At 36.0% G+C, this 23667-nt stretch overlaps 1 protein-coding gene across 2 annotated transcripts in view; it reads right to left on the reverse strand.

Annotated features, from left to right (window-relative positions):
- LOC136032143 (ras-GEF domain-containing family member 1B-like) overlaps positions 1–23667 on the reverse strand; it is a 316559-nt gene that overhangs the window by 223244 nt on the left and 69648 nt on the right. Inside the window, exons 3-4 of one of the 2 annotated variants that reach the window (XM_065712317.1) lie at positions 20095–20237; positions 3383–3476 (exon numbers count right to left, since the gene is read on the reverse strand). In XM_065712317.1, coding sequence (XP_065568389.1) covers positions 3383–3476; positions 20095–20237 — 237 coding nt within the window. Of the gene's footprint in view, positions 1–3382; positions 3477–20094; positions 20238–23667 lie in introns of those variants that run through there. The other variant, XM_065712313.1, reaches the window with a different exon arrangement.

The raw sequence follows: 23667 nt of genomic DNA on the forward strand, positions 1-23667 counted from the left end.
GACCCTTAGATATGCTCTTCGTGTGTGTGTTAAAGCTTCCTTTTTTTGTGTCTTGTTTTGCTAGTTTTTTTCTATTTTCGACCGCTTTCTTTCGATTAAGTTGTGTTGTATTTTTGTTTTTTATTTCCGCTTTTGTTGGGGCATTTCCCGACAGTGGAACTTGGTGGGGGACTATGCTGTAGTCTATTTAATTTGTTTTTTTTTATAGTAATGATGGATTGATTGATTAATTGATTGAATACAAAAAATGAACCAATACATCTGATTATACACCAAATAGCAAATACTTAACCTTCGATTTTATTTTATGAACCTTTTCTTCATTATCTTATCATCCTCACATATTGTTTTTGCTCATTTTTTCACATTAGCCTATCAATCTTGACCCTTTGAATCAGTCCTGATTCGTACCAGCTATGAGGTACAAACACAATATTTTTTGGGGGGAGGGCTAGATTTTTCTTGTGTATACTTCTATAATTAGTTTCACTCGAAGTACAACGGAGGGGGCTGTAAAAAAATCAAAAAAAGGTTTTTAATATTTAGTATAAAGGGAATTATATGGAAATTCGTAACAATGCCAGAGTTTATAAGGATGCCAGAGTCTCAAGCCCCTCCCCCTCCGGTGTACTTGTCATGTATAGATTTGCTCCAACTGTTTTGAATACTTATGTATCGGTGCCACCCATGGTGGTGCATATTGTCTCCAATGCAATTTCCATTCTGCTGTCGCATTTGAAAGACAAATCAATCGAATCAGAGTGATCGTGAATTCCTGTGATCAAGGGGATGCACTTGTCGTTTAACTTAGTTCGATTTGCATGGAAACGTATTATTGAGGTTTTTTAAGGTTTTAGAGCTTGAGGTTTTAGGAAAAATCTTGACCAGTAGATCCACAAATAGTGTTATTATAATGTTTTGAATATAGCCAATCCTATTTTAATTGCTGTCAAGTTTACCCTCCGAAATTTGTTCTGAGAGAGGGTAATTTTTGGGGTAAAGTGAGTATGGGAGACTAGGGCAAATAAAGGCAAATTTTATGAAAAAGAAAGAAAATTGTGCAGAAGACTTCTTAGGCACTCCTTCCGCACAAAACAATTCCTTTTGTTCAGCATGGACGTAAAACACAACTCTGATACGCGTGCGCATTATCAGCTCAGCTAAGTACAAGATTAAAAAATCTTAAAGATGGCCTTTAATTATCCCATCGGTTGACTAAATCGGATTTTCAAACGGCACAGGGGCCATAGTTCCTTAATCTCATATAGAAGAATTTGTTTAGTAATTATTAATTGCAAGCTGTTGGTAATTTTTTTATTACTAATCAATATTGAATGTGCTTACTGATTTGTAAATTCATTAATCGAAAAAATGGAATTTATTATTTTGACCCAAATTTCTGACTTTTGCCGGGCCGGGATCGGTCTTTATTTTCAAGCCTTCGTTGGAATCTATTAATCAGTTAATTATATATTTAGTTAATTACTTCAGTAATTGATTAAATGTAATATTTAATTACCAATTAGTAATCGTAGGGGACTTGTTTTAATCATTTCAATTTTTTTGGGAGTGAGCTAAGACCACAAAGAATCCTAGTTTTGCCTTCTTTTTTTTAGGGGATTCCCTCTTTTTTTGTAAACTTATCTATTTCATCGATTGTTCGAAATCAATTAGGTGTAGACTTGGCCTTACAACCAGCAGCTTTAAGAGGCTATCGTCAGTACGGAAAAGTAAATCACTGATGGTCTGACTCTAACTCTCACATAATCCCCATTACTATGTATGCAAGTGAAAATTGGTCGACCAAAGCTGATAATGAACGTTGAATCTCCATATTCGAAACAAAATCCCTCCGTCACATAGCAGGGGTCACCTACATTGACCGAGTATCCAATGAAGACCTCCGTAACTCCTCCAATGCTCATGCACTATCATGGACCAAATTAGGGTCAGCGACTCCACTGGCTTGGTCATATCCGACGAATGGTATCAATCGCATTTGAAGGACGGGTACATGGTACACGACCTCGAAGCCAACCTCACAAAAAAATAGATGGTATGAAAATTTGAATGACCAGAACCTCCCCCAAATTCTGCGCCTAGTACCAGACAGAACCAAATACCGTTGCCATATTCAATGACCAGTGAGAAGAGATGAAGCCACAATACAGCCACAGAGGCCAGATGGGATATATGTCAAGTAAGTCAAAATTTATCCATTTTACAAATTTCCAAACCTTAGAAGAAAAACATGATCCTCTAATCTTCCCCCAAATATGATTTTGAGTCAAGTGAGAACAGAATAAGGAAGTTTTTTGGTAATAACGTTCCCTTTAAGTCGACGTTGCTACTACTACTACTACTACTACTACTACAACTACCACTACTACTACCACTAAACAGCTCACTGTAGCACCAAGTTACCTAAGGCCAACAGAGCAGCGCACGCTACTCTTCCGCCTCAATCTTTTCAAAGCTTCCCACTTCGCTCCGTCCCAATAAGTTAGAATTTCCTTTAAATCCTTCACTATCACCAAGGAATATGTTTTTTTTGGGGTGGGGGTGCAACTTTTCAAGATCTTACTCGGTATCGAAACTAAACGATATCCAAAAAGAAAAGGACGATAGACGACGTTTTACTCTAAAGAAAACAATTTTTATTTCTGTTGTTGAAGAATTGAAATACTGAAATTGAAAATACTGAAATTAAAAATGATATAAGGACTTGAACATCCATTTCCAAAATATTGTATGACTTCATGGTAAAAAATTTAAACATCAAATCTGGGCTATTTTTTTTTATTAGTGTCACGACAACTGATAGATCTTTTGTCTCTAATAATTATTACCCACTTTTAGGTTGCAGCAACTTCTAGATCCTCATGTTTTGAGGATGTGCATACCTTCTGGGTTTCAGTTAGTCACCATTGAACATCCGCTGACTTTTAATCAGCCAACGTCGAACAATTGAATAGTTTAAACTTTTAAACATATATTTTTAGTTTCAGATGAATACTTAACAACCTTTATTCATTTAAATTATCATTTTGGTTCAGTGAGTTTTTAAAAAGTAAGGTAAGAAAGGTATAGGTAGGCTTGTAAAGCTTATTTTGCCGAATTTGAATGCTAAGGTATTTCAAAGTTCTTATTGCTTAGAAATCTTTTCGCTTCAGGACCGTAACCACAGCTTTTAAGGGTAGGTCCAAATTAAGTATGTGGCCAGATGGGAGTATTTAGACCTGTACCAGTTCAAATATAATAATTTTACTATTTTGCCAATAATACCTTTGATTATATACCATTCCCATGTTGTTGTTTTTTATTCATTTGGAACTTTTGAGAATTTAAAAATTTTCAATTTTCCTTAAAAGAAAAATTTTACCTTTCCACATCCTCTGGCATTAGCATTTCTCAACGCACCCAGACAAGCCTGACGATATTCTTGCTCAAGCTGTTTACATTGTTGTTCAATACGACTGCAAAGAAGAAGAAAAGGCTTAGTAAAACAATAACAAAGATGATTGAAATTCAAGTAAATACCCGAGATAAATTAAATGAACATTAAAATTCAAAATAAAATGCGTATAAACAAACCATAGCTTTTGGCTACTCTCCATCCATAAATATTATATTGCGTATCAGCTATAGGAGAATAGGTCAAAGATTTACTTCAATAACGTTTTAATTTCTTCAATTAACTACTCAATATCTCTGTCGGTTTTCTCTATCTACAGAATTAACCAAAGAGCTAAGGCTTTGCAGTTTGAGTTCAAAGATTATTGGTTAGTAGAAAGCTCGCCAAAATACTTACTAGCCTTATAGGAGGATAATCAGCAAATAAGACTCCCGTAACAGCTCAAAATCAAACACCAATTGGGCGGGGGATATTTCCCACTATTTTTGAGAAACAGCTTTTTCTTTGCATTTTCACCTGAAGAAATCGAATAAAACAGAATCCCCCTCTAGATTTTGAAAAATACGATTTGCTACCCCTCTCGTTTTTGTGAATTGGTGTCATTGTTCAAAACCTCCAAAAAATTATATTTTCCAGAAGTTAATGATGAAGGAGCATTAAAATTAAGTCGTTTGTATCTTCGTTTGTTTATTATGTCGAGAAAAATTTTAAGCATATGTCGGTGGAGTGTCCGATATTTAAAAAAGGTCAGACACACCTCTCCAAATATAAAAATTGTGGAAAAGTATATATAAATGTATATATATATATATATATATATATATATATATATATATATATATATATATATATATATATATATATATATTCAAGTAATATATTCGTTTCTTCGGTAGGCCACGGGACTGTTTCCAACCGGCTTTCATAGGATCAAAGTCAAAAGTCGTCTTTGCAGGTAAGTGCAGGGGCATTCCAAGTAGGTGTCCAGACCATCGTAAGTTACGCTCAGCTGCTTTGACAGAGATTCAAGACTACTTAGTGAGCTGCAGCTGCTCCTCATTACTCACAAAATAAAACCACCTTAACCCTTCGATCCTTCACAACGAGCGTGTTGAAAATTTACATTTTAGTTGAACGACTGATGTTTGGTTTTTGCCAACAGTAATGGTTCAGCCTTTCCATGACAGAAGACGCTTTGGGTAGCTTTGCTTGAAGCTCGGGGAGAAGCGAGCCATCTGAAGAAATTGTTGAGCCAAGGTTGGTTGGTGAACCTTTGGATAACTTCAATGCTTGTTGTTCTATCTAGGCTGACACGAGAAGACGGGTCTTTGTGCATAATTTTCGTTTTATCCCAGTTTATTTGCAGTCCCACATTTGCAGCCTTTTCTCGTAAGATTCAAAGTGCGTCCAGGACTGATCCATGAAGTCCTGTCGGGATTTGGAAGAACGGGCTGTGCTGGCCGTTGACTTGAACACAGCTCATCGTACCATGGAGTATAGCTTTGATCTACACCAGGCTTTTGCTCTTCATCAGAGCCTTTAATATTTCGACCCCCCCCCCTGCAACGATTCGGAGCCTTCTCAAAAGACAACCTGGGCTATGGGTCTAATCCGGAAACGATTACTTTTGAGGGGATGTTTTTTAGTTCCTTATCTTTTTTATTTTTAGAGAAACTTCAATACATAATAAGCAATGTCAGGGGTATCATCCTAAAAGAGCATAAACAATACTGGACCCTTAAATTTTTTGGCAATAGAAAAAAATTTATAGTGTTAGGCTTTCATGACTTTTTTAAAGGGACCTATTTTACTAAAAAGAAAATGTTTAGGATTCCCACCTTACTCTAACCTTCTCAATAAGGATAAAAATACAATTTCAAGAATTGTTAAATATTTTGCAAGATATTTTTAACAAGGAAAAAAAGTAGATTAAAGGTGTTAGCAAGTGCCAAAAATTGTCTATGTACGTCTGAACTTCGAATAATTTACTGAATTTAATGGTTTTAATTGGCTTTATAAGCACAATAAGTTAGGGCAAAATTACACATAAGGATTTATTAAATCATAATTTCCTCTAGATAAGATACTTGTTTTGTTTTTTTCACTCCATCAAACTTTGAAGTTATGTATGCTTTCTTGCAACCCAATGTGATAACCTTGTTTGCTGGCAAAGTCGCCTTTCCCCCTTCCTCCTCCAGTCCAGTACGTTTTAAGACTAAAAGTTTAATTATCATGACTTGGTAGCAAATTTGATACCCAATCTCCCCCACCCACTCTCATACCCCGTAGCTAAATTCATGGTAAATATTTCGATCCAGTAGTAGTATTGTCAATAACTTTCAAATTGTTGCAGTTAATTCGCTAAAGAAAGAGGGAATCCTACAGCCTGAACGTCAATTTTAGAATTAATCGTATCATGCAGTTTCACAATAGTATCAAGTTAATGATAGCAAACTATAAATAGCGTTTCATGCTAACATTAATCAAAACTATGAAAAACGGAATTTAAGAAGCAACATATACAAAACAAGAATTTTCTTCTATCTCTCTCAACCCCTTATATACAGGATGACTTTCAGTTCGTTTCAGGCTTAAAATAGCTTTAATGTCCCTCTTTAATTTTAGTTACGAGATTTTTGCCAAGAAAAGGCCGAACGCTTTTTCCTCTGTAATATAGGAAAAGTTTCATTAATGTTCTTTGGGTTTATCCCCCCTGAAATATCTCAATTTCCAGAATTTTACACATAATTCTAAATTTTTCACTTATGTGTTTTTTTTTATTATTTCAAACATTTCGTGGTAACGAACTGTAGTAGGGAGCGACCCGGCTCGATAGCAACCAAAACTCTAAAAAACGGAATTTTGATACTAATAGATACATCAAAAGAACCGGATACTTATGCCGATTTTAAATACATAAGTTTCATCAAATTTAGTCTTACCCATTAAAAGTTACGAGCCTGAGAAAATTTGCCTTATTTTGGAAAATAGAGAGAAACACCCCTTAAACGTCATAGTATCTTAACGAAAATCACACCATCACATTCCACGTATCAGAGAACCCAACTGTAGAAGTTTCAAGCGCCTATCTACCAAAATGTTGAATTTTGTATTTTTTGCCAGAAAACCGATCATGGGTGTGTGTTTATTTGTTGTTGTTTTTTTTTCTCAGGGGTGATCGTATCGACCCAGTGGTTCTAGAATGTCGCAAAAGGGCTCATCCTAACAGAAACTGAAAGCTCTAGTGCCCTTTTTAAGTGACCAAAAAATTGGAGGGCACCCAGGCCCCCTCCCACGCTCATTTTTTCCTCAAATCCCCTCCCTGGAACTTAGTATTTTTTGCCAGAAGACCGATCACGGGTGCGTGTTTATTTGTTTGTTTGTTTTTTCTCCAGGGGTGATCGTATCGACCAAGTGGTCCTAGAATGTCGCAAGAGGGCTCATTTTAACGGAAATTATAAGTTCTAGTGCCCTTTTTAAGTGACCAAAAAATTGGAGGGCAACTAGGCCCCCTCCCACGCTCATTTTTTCCCAAAGTCAAAGGATCAAAATTTTTAGATTGCCATTTTGTTCAGCTTAGTCGAAAAACCTAACAACTATGTCTTTGGGGATGACTCACTCGCCCATAGTCCCCAGGGGAGGGGCTGCATGTCATAAACTTTTGACCATTGTTTACATATAGAAATGGTTATTAGAAAGTGTACAGACGTTTTCGAGGGGATTTTTTTCTGGTAGGGGTGGGGGGAGGGGATTCAAGGGGAGGGGGTTACGTGGGATGATCTTTTCATGGAGAATTTATCATGGGGGAATAAAAATTCCACGAAAGAGGCGCAGGATTTTCGAGTATTCTTAAAAAAAACAATGAAAAAATAAATATGAAAAAGTTTTTTCAACTGGATGTAAGGAGCACCATTAAAACATAAAACGAACAGAAATTATTAGACATATGAGGAGGTTCATCTCCTCCTAAATACCTCGCTCTTTACGCTAAAGTATTTTTTGTGATTTCAGCAATCCAGACAATTCATAATTTTACAGAGGATAAAGTAAGAAAAGTCAGATTTAAATGAATCGAAAATTTTGTTGTTAGTAAGTGAAATTTTTATTAAAATTTAGTTTTATTTTTTTTGGAGACAGGGGGGGGGGCGCTAATCAAGATTTTGCTCCAGACGCAAGAGAGGCCAGAATCACCATTGGGTTTGTTTCGGAATAAAGGAACAAAACGAGTCTAATTAACGAGTCATGTGGCAACTGCCACATAACAGAATTGCAGTCTGTCTCATTCACGAAAAGCAAGATGAAGCGTGCAACATGGCGTGCATTTCTACGAAATTTGCCACTCACTGAGACTAGCCGAGAGTATCGCTCTCCAAGCACAAAGCATCCTATGTCGGTCGCTGTTGAAGGATCGCGTCACGGATAGTGAACTTGCGTAAGCTAGTACAGCTACCAAGTTTTGGCTCGGGGTTGGGCACGAGTGCAACCGACCGTAAGCTGGGGTTGTGAATGACTAGTGATTCTATAAAAAAGAGGATTTGCGAAAGAGCTAAGGAAATATCTCCGCAGCCTTAAACTTGACAGAGTATAAGACATCAATGAAGACTCAAATTTAGTCTGGGGACTTCTGGCCGGACCTATGGAAAGTATGCAGCAAAATCCTAGTGACATATAAAAGAGAACTAGATGGATATCTTTTCAGCTGGATTCTTACCCCTTGATTCAAAAAAAAATTCAGTGAACTTAAACATATTATGATCAAAGAGCTTAATTATCTTTCTATATTTAGTGGGAAGAAAATCCACCTACGTCAAAAGCAAAAGAAAAAATTATCCCCCGGCAATGACTAAATCTTTGCTCTACATGCAATGAATGCCAATTCAGTGCCAGCAGAGTATAGCTTTCCAAATTATCCCCACAGATGGTACTATATGTGATATATTCTGTCTTCGTTTGAAAACTCCAGCATTAAAATGGGTACACCTGCTAAACCATCGTCATTTGTAACGATTACTGTTTCGGTGTTCGGTGTTTTACGAGCTATTCGAAATACTTATATTTTTAGACATTAAAGCTAATTCTAAAATTCCTCTTCCCATTTAGGATGTATCTTAATCAAGCTTGAGTTAAACCCTCCTTACATGTAATTGCAGATATCTTTTTGGATGCGCGTATTTCAAAAGAAAGTTTTTTTTTATAGGCGAATATGACGTTCAGTGCGCTTTTGATTCGGATATTCATTCTCAGAATATGGTTCAATAGAGAAAGTCGAGTAGATGGGTCTAACAAGGCCTAATTTATATATATAGGTTTAACAATAGACCACGCAAATGTTAGACCCTCAAATGGAATGTATAATAGGCTTGAAGTTTACAGCATATCAACTGCACAATCAAAAATGGCCCTCGCTGCATCCTTATAGGCACTTGTGTATCCATATGGGGATCGGAGGACGACCTTCTTTACTTTTCAAGATTTTTGACTTCTTAGGAATCTAACAGAAAAAAATTCACATTCAGAAGAAGGTTGAATCCTGTTGATTTTTTATTTGACATAATTTGAATTACTTTAACTCTAGTGGAATATTTCTTCTTAACCTAAAATCCAACTAGGGTCACAAATGGTCATGACCTCTAAGTTGGGTGTAAACATAGGTCTGCCAACCGTTGAAACACTAAAAAATAGGGGACCATTGATTGTGAGACATGTTGAGAAGAAAATCAGGTCTCTATGGAGCTTCAGTTTCTTCTAAGCAGAATCTTAATAGGTTTCTGCGTGCTAAAATTTTTGTTGCTGCAACGTTGTCACATATTTGTTACGTTTTGCCATCCCAGAAGTTACTCAGTAATCAGGATAAAGTAAATATAGAAAGAATTCACTTCAGGCATCTTAAGTTCTTGCTTGAAGTACCATTCAGAATGAACGTGGCGGTATTCAGTACCTGGTCTACTTACTGCGAAACAAGGCCATTGAAAAAAGTACCAGAAAAAAAGAAGAGGCCAATATCTATCCGTGAATGGCCATGAATAACTAAAAAATAAATGGTTCTTATCATGTTACCTGTCTTTCGTCGTGTTTCTCTTTTTTTTGTCTTTTGTTGAAATGGTAAAAATTTTGATATATATTACTTTTCAATCCTTTTCACACTATCTCTAACTCCCTCTTAAAAGATATATCTCCTTAGCTTCGAAATTATGGAATATATTTTCGTTCTTATCGTTATAATTTCCCAAAGATTCATCACGCTTTAACTATTTCTGAAAATGTTCTGTCCATCTCTCTGTTCCACTTTTGCTATTAATAATTAAGGTTCGTTCCTTACCGGGACAAGTCCAGACTGACAACGTCTTTTCAATTTTTTAATATTATCCATATTAGCCATATTATCATTACACTACATAGCTGTATCGTTCAGACCCTCGGTAATTTTTATCAATGGCCCCCATTTCATATCTCCTTAATCCAAAATTTAATGCCTTTTCTACTTTTCTAGGAAACCTTGGACCATCATATAGGACGAATGATTTCTGAACGGTCATTTGAAGGTGGGAAATGGCTCAATCAATCGCTCTTATGAAACAATTATGATTGGTTTTACTTTTGGGACAGAGGGAGAGGGTTGACTAATGTCAACGCCGTGCCATTAAATTTGGAAATTACTTTCAGGAGTCATTCTTTTTGGGCCGGTTTTCAAATTTTCATTTGTCTTCTGCCATCTTTTAATAGGAATTTTAATTTGAATATGTGGGGCGTTAAATAAAGTTTTAATTCTGTTCTTGAACAGAGATACGTTTTATCGAGGATATACCACTAAATGTAAGTAGAATATAATCGAATAGACATTACCACTTAGGTTCCACTTCCTAGCTGAAGGGCGATGAGACGAAGATCAAAAATATTAGTATATACTTCCAAGTCTATTAATGAGAGTCTATATCTTTTTTCTTCTAACCTCCTTTACCTTTACTTATTTTCCTTTTTTTATGGAGATTAGGATTCAAATTCTAAGAAAAGTAGAAATAGAAATGGTGATCCAGCCAAACTTCAAGGATGTATTGAAGGGGGGAGTAATGGGAATTTCTTCGGAATTGGTAGATTATACAAAGAATTTTTGAAGTTTGTAGGTGGCACAAAAGACATCAGCTCTGCAGGCACCAAATTCGAAGAAAAAGAAGAAATATAAGTTTTTAATGTAGGAACAGAGACAGAATTATGAGTTAAAAGAAAAATAGAATTATGTAAAATATCAAATAAAAAGTTTTCTCAAACTACTTTGCCCCTTTTGGAGCTACGTAGTTAAGGACGGACCCTAGCACATAGTTATTGCAAATTTAACAAGAGCTAAGAGCTCTTATGGCACTTGTGACGAGGGGAGAAGAGCTAAGAGCCAAGAGATCATATGGTATGAGCTCTAACAAAATTCTATGAATCAATAGATTGATGTAAAAAGGAAAATAAGAGGCTTAATGCCGGTCAAGATTTAAAATAAGAGCTCTGAGTCACAAAGTCCTTCTAAATATCAAAATTCATTAAGATCCGATCACCCACTCGTAAGTTATAAATACCTAATTTTTTTCTAATTTTTCCTCTCCCTTTTGCCCCCCAGATGGTCGAATCTGGGAAAACGACTTTATCAAGTCAAATTGTGCAGCTCCCTGACACGCCTACCAATTTTCATCGCCCTAGCACGTCCAGAAGCACCGAACTCGCCAAATCTTTGAACCCCTCCCCCCAACTCCCCCAAAGAGAGCGAATCCAGTACGATTCTGTCAATCACGTATCAAGGACATTTGTTTATTCTATCCACCAAGCTTCATCCCGATTCCTCCACTCCAAGTTTTTTTCCAAGATTTCCCCCTCCAACTCCCTCCAATGTCAAAAGATCTGGTCGGGATTTGAAATAAGAGCTCTGAGACATGAATTCCTTCTAAAAAACAAATTTCATTACGATCCGATCATCTATTCGAAAGATAAAAATACCCCAATTTTCATGTTTTCCAAGAATTCCGGTTTCCCCCTCCAACTCCCCCGAATGTCACAGGATCTGGTCGGAATTTGAAATTAGAACTTCAAAGCAAAAGATCCCTCTAAATATCAAATTTCATTAAGATCTGGTCACCCTTTCGTAAGTTACAAATACCTGAATTTTCAAAATTACCCCCCCCCCTCCCAATTCCACTAAAGAGAGCAAATCCGGTCCAGTTATGTCAGTGAAGTATCTTAGACAGGTTTCTATTCTTCCCATCCAGTTTCATCCTGATCTCACCGCTTTAAGTATTTTCTAAGATTTCCGGTCCCCCCAACTGCCCCCCCCCAATTACGCTTGATCCGGTTGTAAAACAAGATATCTGAGTTACGAGGTCCTTCTAAATATGGAGTTTCATGAAGATCCGATCACTCCTTCGTAAGTTAAAAATACGTCATTTTTTCTTATTTTTCAGAATTACCCCCCCCCCCAATTGAGCGGATCCGTTCCAATTATGTAAATCACGTATGCAAGACTTCTGCTTATTTTTCCAACCAAGTTTCATCCCAATCCTTCCAATCTAAGCGTTTTCCATCATTTTAGGTTTCCCCACCCCAAACTTCCCCCAATGTCACCAGATCCGGTCAGGATTTAAAACAAGAGCTTTGAGACACGTTATCCTTCTAAATGTCAAATTTCATGGAGATACAATCCCCCGTTCGTAAATTAAAAATACCTCATTTTTTCTAATTTTTCAGAATTAACCCCCCCCCCAACTACCCCGAAGAGATCAGATCCGTTCTGGTTATGTCAATCATGTATCTAGGACTCGTGTTTTTTTTCCTCACCAAGTTTCATCCCGATCCCTCCACTCTAAGTGTTTTCCAAGTTTTAGCTTTCCCCCTCCCAACCCCCCCCCCAATGTCAGCAGATCCGGTCGGGTTTAAAATAAGAGCTCTGAGTCACGATATCCTTCTATATATCAAATTTCATTGAGATCCGATCACCCGTTCGTAAGTTAAAAATACCTATTTTTTTAATTTTTCAGAAGTACCCCCCCCCCCCCAACTACCCCAAAGAGAGCGGATCAGTTCCGATTATGTCAATCATGTATCTGGGACTTGCGCTTATTTTTCCCATCAAGTTTCATCCCAATCCCTCCACTCTAAGTGTTTTCCAAGATTTTAGGTTTCCCCCCTCCAACTCCCCCCAATGTCATCAGATCCGGTCGGGATTTAAAATAAGAGCTCTGAGACACAATATCATTCCAAACAAATTTCATTAAGATCCAATCACCCGCTCATAAGTTAAAAATACTTCATTTTTTCTATTTTTTCGAATTAACCGGCCCCCCACTCCCCCCCCAGATGGTCAAATCGGGAAAACGACTATTTCTAATTTAATCTGGTCCGGTCCCTGATACGCTTGCCAAATTTCATCGTCCTAGCTTACCTGGAAGTGCCTAAAGTAGCAAAACCGGGACCGACAGACAGACCGACAGAATTGGCGATTGCTATATGTCACTTGGTTAATACCAAGTGCCATAAAAACGCATGTTGAAGAAGAAAAAAACTGTCATATGAATAAGAAATACCGTTCTAAGGCGATTTAGGAATGATAACTATGATTTTGACTAATCTTAATGCAAAAATTTCACATTTAAGAGATGGCACTTGGTATTAACCAAGTGACATATAGCAATCGCCAATTCTGTCGGTCTGTCTGTCGGTCCCGGTTTTGCTACTTTAGGGGGTACCCCCTACTGACAGGTCAGTCAACACAGCTTCATCTGTGTTGTTGACAAGCCATTTTAATCTTTTTTTTATTATGGCCCCAGAAGGCGGGTTAGAACCACATTATGACACAGCTTATTGTTTGATCTACAGTCAGTCAAACGGGAACCGAAGCTATTCGTAGACAATTCCGTAGACATTTGGTTTTGAAATTTAACAGATTTTCACCAGCCTTTCGAAGAGTCTACGTTTCAAAAGCACACTTACTTTTTACTTACTTACTTAAAGCTCTTACTTGGCAGTGACGCCAACGCAGAGGGAACCAGACGTCAGCGCTGTTAGTCGCAAAACCACACTTAGCCACTGCCGATATTCTAATCCTATTTCAAAAACTTTTATTTCGGTTCTTTCACATTTTCTAAATTGCAAAACCAAAATCTTCATCTTCATTGTTCTACTTTTTACATCTTGACTGTCTCCACCATCTTCACTAATAGCACTATCCGTGTTAGTAAATCTATCCCCTTTATCGATTTGCTCGTTGCCATTTATCACTTCTTCACTGTTATTTATTCAAGTCTATGTGACGTAGTCTTCTTAACATTAGTTTCAAGAACTATTCCTGCACCCTGAACTCTCAAAATATCCAAAAGTTAATTCATTTTGCAAAAACTTTCATCTAGGCACCCACATAATCCGCATATCTAAAGCCTAAGAAAGTTTAAGCTTTCCATTTCATAAAATGGTACCCTTTGAAACCCATAGACTGTGGAGTTTCTCTCGTTTCTGCGGCCTTATTATTTTTCAGTCTTTTTAACATTATCTCTAACTTTTTCTTATAAGATATTAAATTTAATTTTTTTTCAACTGAAATATATGAGCAGCATTAAAACTTAAAACAAACAAAAATTGTACAGTATATAAAAGGAGCTGGACCTTCCCCATCCCCCTTGCCCATCATTTTCAAGGTAATTTTTTTACTGGTTTGAAAAAGCGTCGTATTCCAATTCAACAGCCCTTGTGTTTCAGCAATAGTTTTTTTTTTAATTGGGAGAAAAATTCAAACTTTAGCGTAAAGAGCGGGTACCCCTTTCATATATGGAATGATTCTTTGTTCGTTTTAAGTCTTATCGATCTCGTCACTCATCAATTTTCAAAAGCGTAATCAATAGGGTTAGCCGTTCTACCATAAGCTAAGCAACATTTTAACTTGTGGGCCATTTTATGACTAATGCAGGTATGCCTATTTGAAAACTCTGGATGCAAACAGTGTCGTGTGATTCAGTTCAGAATCCCCCTCGCCATTCTCTGATAGTTTCAACTTATGCCCTTAGCAGTTCCTGCGATATTACGTCCTTTTGATACGTCCAGATACGTTGCAGATACGTCATTTTGCCATCCTGCATGCAGAGAATGTCTTTTGAGTTTGCTCAACATCGTCGTCGATAACCCTTTACAGTTTCAGCTTGATACCTTAGGGACTCTTGAGTATTGCAAATGCGTTGTTTTGACAATCTAGATGCACATAGTATTTTTGAATTTTGTTCAATGTTCCCCTAAAAATCCTTCGGAAGTTTCGATTTAATACCCATTATCACTCCTGAGATAGTACTTATGTTTCTTTTGACAACCTGGATGAAAGAGCGTCTGTCTTTAGATTGTTCCACATTCTTCTCAATATTCCTCCAAAAGTTTCAACTTATTACCCTTGGCCGTTCCTGGGATATTGCAGATACGTCCCTGTGGCAGTGTTGAGTAGTTCACTTTCCAATGGTAAGTGCTTCTTTGGCTTTAGTTAAAAATAAATGTTGGAATGAGTAAGTTTTGAAATTTCAACTATGTTCACTTTCCAATGGTATGTGCTTCTTTTACTTTACTTTAGTAGAAGTCGAACTATCATTCTTTGAAGCCAAAAGAATAATTTTTGGTGGTAATTCCTGAAAAAGTACCTTATATATACTTTTTCTTCTGCAAAATGATTGTATTGCTTTTGATACTTATTTCTACGTCTTTATTGGTTTTAAAATTTATGCTTTCGCATTTTATGGCAGATATTCACACAAGTAGTCGGGATAATTTTTTAATCAAGATTTGCTTTACGATGCACATAATTGACAAAAACTGCTGCAAATAATTTCTAGAGACAAATAGGGTGATAAAAACACGCCTTTAGTCTCAACTCTGAAGCCACGACGCGGTCAAAAAAAAAAAAATACTATTTCGAAATTGGTTCATAAGAACTCACTCAAATGCTAGTATTAAAATAAGTTAATTAATAAATATACCGATTACCTTCAGTTTCTTTTTTATTCATGAACATAAATTAAGCAATCCCAAAGTTTGTCATGATGAAGCCATTCCAGCCCCAGTGCTAAAATAATTTAATCTACAAACAGGCACATCTGTCCTATATATGCTAATATAAATACATATAAAAGAACTGCATTTTTACTGAAAACACAACAAACAAAAAGTTATATAAATGTGTTAACCAGCATCAAGGAATAACACTGAATAATCATATCAACAAATATTAATAAAATATCCGAGAGCAGCCCAAGCCACTATAACCAAGTACAAATGTCGAAAAATGGAATATATCACCCTTTGAAATAAAGTACTTCATTAAATAAAATAGAAACAGATTCTAGGAAAAAGACATTAATGTCATGGCTCTCTTTTTGCTTATCAAGTCTTATCAGAGATATAACATAAAACTAAGTGGATGGCACTTTGAATTTCTTTCCAAGGCTAATTCCAAGACCCGTACCATATTAACGCTGTATCCAACGTGTACATTGTCAATAACATACAGCAAAAAGTTTTAACAAATTATCAAATTAAAAAATAACACAAACTTAAAGAAATTAAACACACAATTGAATAAATTAGGCCCTTACCATACATACGATTTGCAATATCATTCCTAGAGAATGACATGCTAGGGAAAGATAACTTATCTCGCTTAAACACATAAAAAGTTGGACAATATTAGCCTCCCTTCTTCCAAGATCGGAGGGGAGCTTTGTAGTAGTTATTATGATCATTATGGTAAGTGCAGGCAAGTTGGGACAACGGTTTTATTGTCTTTAAAATAGTTACTTGGCTCTGAAAAATATAAGACACCTAGACTATTTTTAAAGAAGAATTAGCTTAGCACACCACTTTCCAGTCCAGGTTGACACCCATGTAATTTTTTTTTTTTTTATTTTTTTATTTGCTCTGGAAAAAGATGTGTCAAGTGATCAAAATAAAACATAATGAAGGCTGATGCAAGTCATACTGCAGAAATATAACTAATTTCTGCAGTGCAAAATACACTTCGGGAGAAGTGATTTAAAAGGTATAACGTGACGTTTTCTTTAACACTCCTATTTGCTGCCTCTTTCGTTTGCAAATTCTTATCCGATCTCCTTTTTCCTATCTTATTGTATTCTTAGAATATTTGCTAGTTCACTTTCTTAAAATCGTTACATCCTCTTTGTCCGCTTAAAGAGCTGTCTGTAAGATACTTTTAAAGAAAACTTTGTTGTGCTCTATTTTAGATGTTTAAAAACTTGTCCTTTTACAAATAACTTGTTCTGAGTAATAGTCGCATTTTCCAGTTGTTACGCTTCTGTTAAACGTATATTGTGTCATCTAAATGGATATAACGTATATGGTGTCATGTCTTTAGAACACATCCAGATATGTTGGCAGAGGAGAAGGATTAGGCTCCTTAACTCCGATATACTTTCAAATTCTTAAGATTGCTGTGATTCTTCCTATATTTTTCTAGATTTTCCAAATATTCCCTTTTTTATGTGTTTTAACCTGCAACACCCTCACCCTTGAAAATAAAAGTCCGGCAAATGTGCCTTAATACATTCCGAACTGATTACAAATGTTTCTTCCTATTAGTGAGTTCGCTAGATCATATTTATATGACTATTTTTACAAACTGAGATACAGTTTTTCCAATGTGCCTAAACTTCAAGTAAAATTTTGGATGCTTTGAATTAGATAGATGGCGCTTCTGTGTGTCGAAAAATTGGCGTGGTATTCAATGAATTGAAAAAAAGCTGGGAAAGGAATAGGGCTTCTTTTTTTGCATAAGATCGCATTGCAGTAGCTAATTCTTTAATTCCTTACGAATGTTGCAAAGTTTATTTTTGACACCAGTGGGGAAGTCTGTAAAAACATTAGTATATACTCTTATATGAGGATAGGATATAGGTCCTCTTAACAAGGAAATAAGTCTAAAATTTCCTCCCTCCCAAAAAAACTGTATCTGAAAGTTTCAATTCAACCTCCGTAGTGACACAAATAGGCTACGCTCACCAAAACTTTAACTTTGAAAATACTCATTTTCAAAGAGAAAAGGTCCCCCACCTCTTTATCCATCTGGCGGTGGCATCAATTCACAAAAATTTAGGGGTGAGGGGACAAAATATTTTCTTTAATTTCAAGATTGAGCGGCAAATTTATCATTTTTTCGGTTTTGTCAATGAAAGTACTAAATTTAAAAGCTTATTTTTTTAAATTTAAAAGGGGTAAAAAAAACCTGTTCGTGGATGAACACCTCTTGTCAGCCATTTTTAGAGCAAAAAGAAAAAATAATACAGAATCGGATACAGTCCACAAAATATTATAGAAAAAATACCCCCTCCCAAAGAAAAAAACAAACTCAATCAACAAGAGACTGGGACACAACCACATTCATTTCCTCATTGCATTTCTTAATCAGCTGTGACTGGGCTTTTACAATATTTTGTAGAGTTAGAAATTCCGACTTCACTGTTGCAATTTCATTGTCCGTTGCATTACTTTTATTTTCAAGCAACATAACACGACTTTTAACTGTACCCAAATCGTTCTGAATTTCAAATACACTCTGCTTTAGGGTTTCCATGTTCACATTTATAGATTGGACCATTTCCAAAATTTTAATGATATTCTCTGGATTCGTTTTCTGGCACTCCGCACTAACCCTCGTATCCGAATTACTAGTAGAATTCATAACCGGACCCGATAGCTCAGCTTCTGTCCGGTTGCGTTTGGGTCTGGCTTTCTTTCCCATCCTGACTTTATCAAAATAATAGGTCACCTACCTTTATAAAAACTTATTTTTTACCCACGCTAGTTTACAGCGTGCAATTTGCATAAACCGTTAAAAGGGCACGGCTAACACCACATCAGGATTCCTCAGGAACTAGCTCGAACGTAGAACTCACTCCTTTATATCCAAGATTATATTGTAACAATTAATTTAAGCAATTATCACGCTATTATTCACATAAGTCTACAACATGGCATAGCAACCGTTGTATCCGGGCAAAAGCAGTCAGACAAGTTTATCCATTGACTGCTGAATGCGAACTCATCAGTCTCTTGTTGATGAAAATCGGGACAAGTGGCATAATTTGTTGTTTTGGGGCCTTAATGATGTACCCTTGAATGAGGCTGCATCTCGGGTTTCTGAGGTTGACTATCCAAGGCTGTATTCCAGGTTGACAATCCTAGTAACCTTACATTAACTATAAAAGTTACTTGAAGTGACATCCATTGGGAACGGTTCTGAAGTAACTAGTGGCTAATTAGATTTGTTAGGGTATAATCTTCAAGATTTCCAATGGTATTAATTGCTCTTTTACTAAAATAGCACTTTCAATATGTTTCAAATTGATATTAATAGCAATGATAATAATGATACACAGTTATTTCATTAAAAATAATCGTTAACTATCTTTAGTAAAAGTTGCTGAAAAGGTAAATTCAAAGTTACTTATCTGTTGTTCCAGCTACTACGAAACCTAAGCTGGAAAAAAATTACTTTCCCGTAATTTTTAGTTATTTTTTTTTAACCTGGAATGCAGCCCAAAACTGTACATAATGTGCATTGTACATTGTAGATTCTTCAGAAACTCAGTTACAATTGAATTTTACAGTTCCACGCGTAAATAAGCAAAAACAGTCTAAATAATTCCCTCTAATAATCTTTCTTTATTAAATAAATAATAAAGCTTGATGAATCTCTTCTGAAATTACGTTTTATTAGCGCATTTTTAAAAATCTGTAATCATCTTAAGTACTGCAACTAAATATACACTAAAAAGATGAGAATAGAAACGGGGAAAAATAAAACCAGTTCATTTGTTGAGTCAGCAAAATAAAAAATTCCAGGGATCACCGCATTTATTTAGAGAAAAACCATTTTTAGAGTCTCTCATTCAATCTGTATTATCCCACAATGAACAAGATGAGGCCTCATCTCCTTCCATTATAGTTTTGATTAATTTTGTCACCCCAAAACAATACATAATTTGCCTCATTGCGTAAAATAACAAAATCACTGCTATAATCGAATTTCCAAATCTTCCCGGAAAAATCATCAATAAACAGTCGGTAAATAATAACTGATAAACAATCGATTGTGAAACAAAGTGTCAAAATTTATGTAAGCAAATATTTCTCAACACATTAAATAACCATAAAATAAACGTATATATAGTTAGCGAGTCGTACAACAAAAAACGGGTTTGGGAATAAGCCAAAAAACTCCGAGATATACAAAACATAGAAAATTATATTATCATATTCACAAATATAATCACAAAAAGTGCTTATGCTTGAAATATTTGGAAAAGGCATACGGAAACCTGAGGAGAAATTATGTCAGAGGGGACAAAGCTAGGCCGCTGAGAGGAAATCTGCCCCCTATCCCATAATAATTTACGCCTCTGTCTCAGCGCCATAAGAGTAAGATCCTGTGCCTTATCCTGTATCTTTTTCTGAATGGAGGTCCTTTATTGTTATGCCAACAAACCTACTCTATCCCCTTCGATTAGGGGTGTTTGACGCGTAGCTTAGTCACTTCTAATGTTTCCCAATCTACAAGTGATTTCTCAGTTTTTTTGCCCAAATGTGTCAATTTTAGATGCTTTGAGTGCAAATGATCAAAATGGGCTGTATTCATTCTTTTTAGAAATGGATATTAAACTTACGATATAGCCAGCGTTAGCTGTCGCTGTTGTTTTTCTCGTGATTTCAGAGATGCCGCTTCGCAAATCACCTGCGAGTGAAATTTGGCTTCGCGTTGCAGCACCAGAAGCTTCCTCCTTTCTCCTTCCAATAGCAAGTTTGTTACCTGAAATAAATAATCTCAATAGACTTTACGAGTTAGCATGGTGGATTTTATATCTTTGAGTACGTGTGGTAATATTGTGATTTGAAATTAGGTTAGGACTGGAAACCCTGCTACTCAAATTTTGCAGTGTCGAGTAAAATAACGCCTTCTAAACCCGTTTGCATTCACGAAAGGATACCGCCCCCTTTTTTACAGTATGTTCTCTTCTGCATAGCTAATTTTCGGTAATCATACTGTCCGGCCTTATGTTTAAGGGGGAACGGTATAGAAAAGCTCATGGCTTTCTCTTCCATGTTGCATGTCTGGCAACAACTGACGTATAAGGGCATTGATTTTGGTTTTTATATATTGCCCCGATCTAGCACTGTAGTATGTCTTTGCTACTCTTTTCTTTTTTCTGGGCTTTCTGAATTAAGCCTTTTCATGCAAATTTTATTTCAACTTGTCTAAGAAAATGTTGCTTACAAGATTGATAATTTTATCACAGACCTGTTGAGATTTTTGGAACAACAACTTAACTTTTAATTTTTTTCTAATTAGCTTAAAAAATGCATTTTCATCAATTTATTTTTTTCTGCTACAACTTGTTACCATCACTTTTTTATTGGAAACTTTTCAACGGTTGAATATTTGAATAGGGGTATAATAACCCTTCAGGCAATAAACGGTCAGCATTTCAACTTGACTGAATTGACGCTGCAAGGGAACGTTTCAATACATTATGCAAACAGGAGTGGTCTGTCAAATTATGTTACGGTTAAAAATTTTAAAAGACGAGAATAGCATGCAATTAATGATGAACTTGACCTAGTCAGTTTTTCAAAAGTACTTTGTGAAACATGGTAAAGAAACGTATTAAAAGAGGACTTGGTTTGGTTACCGTGCAGAAGCACAAAACTGAAGTAAATATACAAAAAGCTTCGAAGACCACAACTTCGAAAACATCTACTTGACGTGAATGAAACAACTCTCCAAGAAGAGACTGTAGCGGAACCAAAAAAACTGAAAATTATAAATGCTGGTCATAATTCAGAGTCAGATATTTTAAGAAATTTTTGCTCGATGGTAAATGTACCCTTTTTCTAAAAAGGCAAAAGGATCTAGCAGTCAAAAATGTATAAATATCCCTTAACTAATTTTTTACTAAAAACCTTTCAAAGACCTTAGAATTTGATTTATAGTCAGGAGCGTAGCTCCAGCATTTTTATTTGTGGGGCAAGAAGGGGTCTACATCCGGCTAATCAATGGACAAGAACTATCATTTAGGGGTAAGCAGTGGCGGTTCTGGCCTGTTCAATTTGTTTATGCTTACAGTAAGTATTAAGTGTTATTATATAAGTATTATAGTAAGTGAGTAACTTACTGCCAACTCCGATCTCTACTATATTTTAATAAAGATAAAATGTCAAAAACTGCAAAATGATTTTAAATATTTGAAAGGGGTGTTGGAATGCTTGCGAAAGACACAAGCCTAAATGTGTTTTAAAGATGTCTGAAAATTCTCATGATTTTATTCCAAATTTTCTCCCGTTATTGCTAGGGAAATCAAATCTCTTTGTTGAAAGGACCCATCACAAACATAAGCCAAAGCTGAGACTGGACCATTTATTGGACCACGTTTCTTAATTAATTGGTCAAAGTTGAGCTGCCTTCACTGTTAATTTTATCTTCACTTTTTAGACGTAGATGGGAATCAAATTTCTTTTCGATACCTTCTTCTTCTTGTTCCACTTTTTGTTGCTTTTTTAAAGTTGGTTGTCAACCAAAGAACATTGCCACGATTATTCTGAATTAATAATTTACACAATATATGGGAGCCCAGCTGTCCCGATCCTGGGATCACATGTGCATGCGCTCTTCCACATGATGGGGGGATCTACCAAGCAGTTAAAATGCAAAGAGAGTCCGCTACTTTCCTAAGTCTTCTTTAGGGCATTTTTCTTCAAGCGGTAATGAAGAAAAGATGCTATTTAGAAAATATGTCATTCAGTTAAAATCAAAAACAATACAAAATACATTAATAAACAATGATTACGCATTAACCGAAGATAGATTACGTAGTGGACTCAGCTTTTACTAAGACTGTCAGCAATAAGTTGTCGCAGACGGCAGTAGTGTACTATAAACAAGCTTTCGGGTGGGTGATGGTGACTTTAATAAGCCTTGCTGTTTTATCAGCTTTACCGTAATATTAAAGTACGTATCCCCCTTCCACTTCCTTCAACTCCCACTCCCATCATAGGAGACTAAGTCAGGCAGCTGAGCTACACACTATTCCAACAGCCCCGTGCATCGCGTCATTCAGTTGCATGTGATTTGAAAATGATGTCTTAGAAAATCAAAAAGCACACCCTTCAAATTGGCATTGTTGAAACCATATACAGGAAAATTATACCCCCCTTCCTCATTGAACAACGAGAAAAAAACTCTTTCTTACGTGGGCAGCAGTAGCGTATCTCTCTTAATTTTCTTCGTTGCTATTGAGGCAATGGGACATAATAGAAAGCTGTTTAAGAATTCATAAAAGCTGATTTTTAATCCTATCTTTTTTATATATTAGACTCGATAAGGCCGTCATAAAGTGCCAGACATGGTACACAAAAGGCGCAATTTGGGTGACATTTTTGAAATTGAAAGGCTTGACGGGACACATAAACATCATAGAGAGCTAATTATGGGCTCATTTTTAAACTGATTTTTATATTTAATTGCTTTTTATAAATTTGACTTAATCAGGCGATCATAAAGTGCCAAATGGCACCCAAAAAGTATACTTTGGTACACAATTTGTATTTTAGTTTATCTAACAGATTTCTTTCTTTTTTAATCAAATTCGCGCAAAACCATGACCTTCAAATCAAAACACACTGAAATTGCCTTGTAAATCAAGAAACTTGCGATTCATAGCCCTTCAATTTTCATCCTGTTTAGCCCCTGGTGGATAAAATGTTTAAAGATGTCGGATAAATCTAGGAAGTAAAACATTATCTGTCACGAGGAGAGGGGTAGAGGATTATAGTCCCCTAAAAATAGCGTTATAATTTCTAGACATGCAACTAGCATTCATTTTATTTTGTAGCTTAAATCTTTGAAAAAATACTAAACTTTGATTTATGACTTTGTGATTTTTTGTAAACAGAATTTATGCCTGAATATTGAGCAGGCAAACGAAACACTTGTTCACGAATTATGCCATGTAGTTTTTTTTACTTCTGCCATTTATGTTTTAATCCATTGTTCTACGTGATATTCTACCGGGGGATGAATAGCTCTGTATAATCTTTTGAAGAGGAGGCAAAAAAATGGGGAGGGGGTGTTTGAAGCTTCAAAAACTGGGATTCTATGCCTTAATTTTCAAACTTTATGGGAAACAGTTCAGATCAACACGGTCACAGGCCCATGAAGATGGTGCACATCCAAAATTAAATAT

The sequence above is a fragment of the Artemia franciscana genome, chromosome 10 (assembly GCF_032884065.1).
Source record: "Artemia franciscana chromosome 10, ASM3288406v1, whole genome shotgun sequence".
In the NCBI taxonomy this organism is placed as follows: Eukaryota; Metazoa; Arthropoda; class Branchiopoda; order Anostraca; family Artemiidae; genus Artemia; species Artemia franciscana.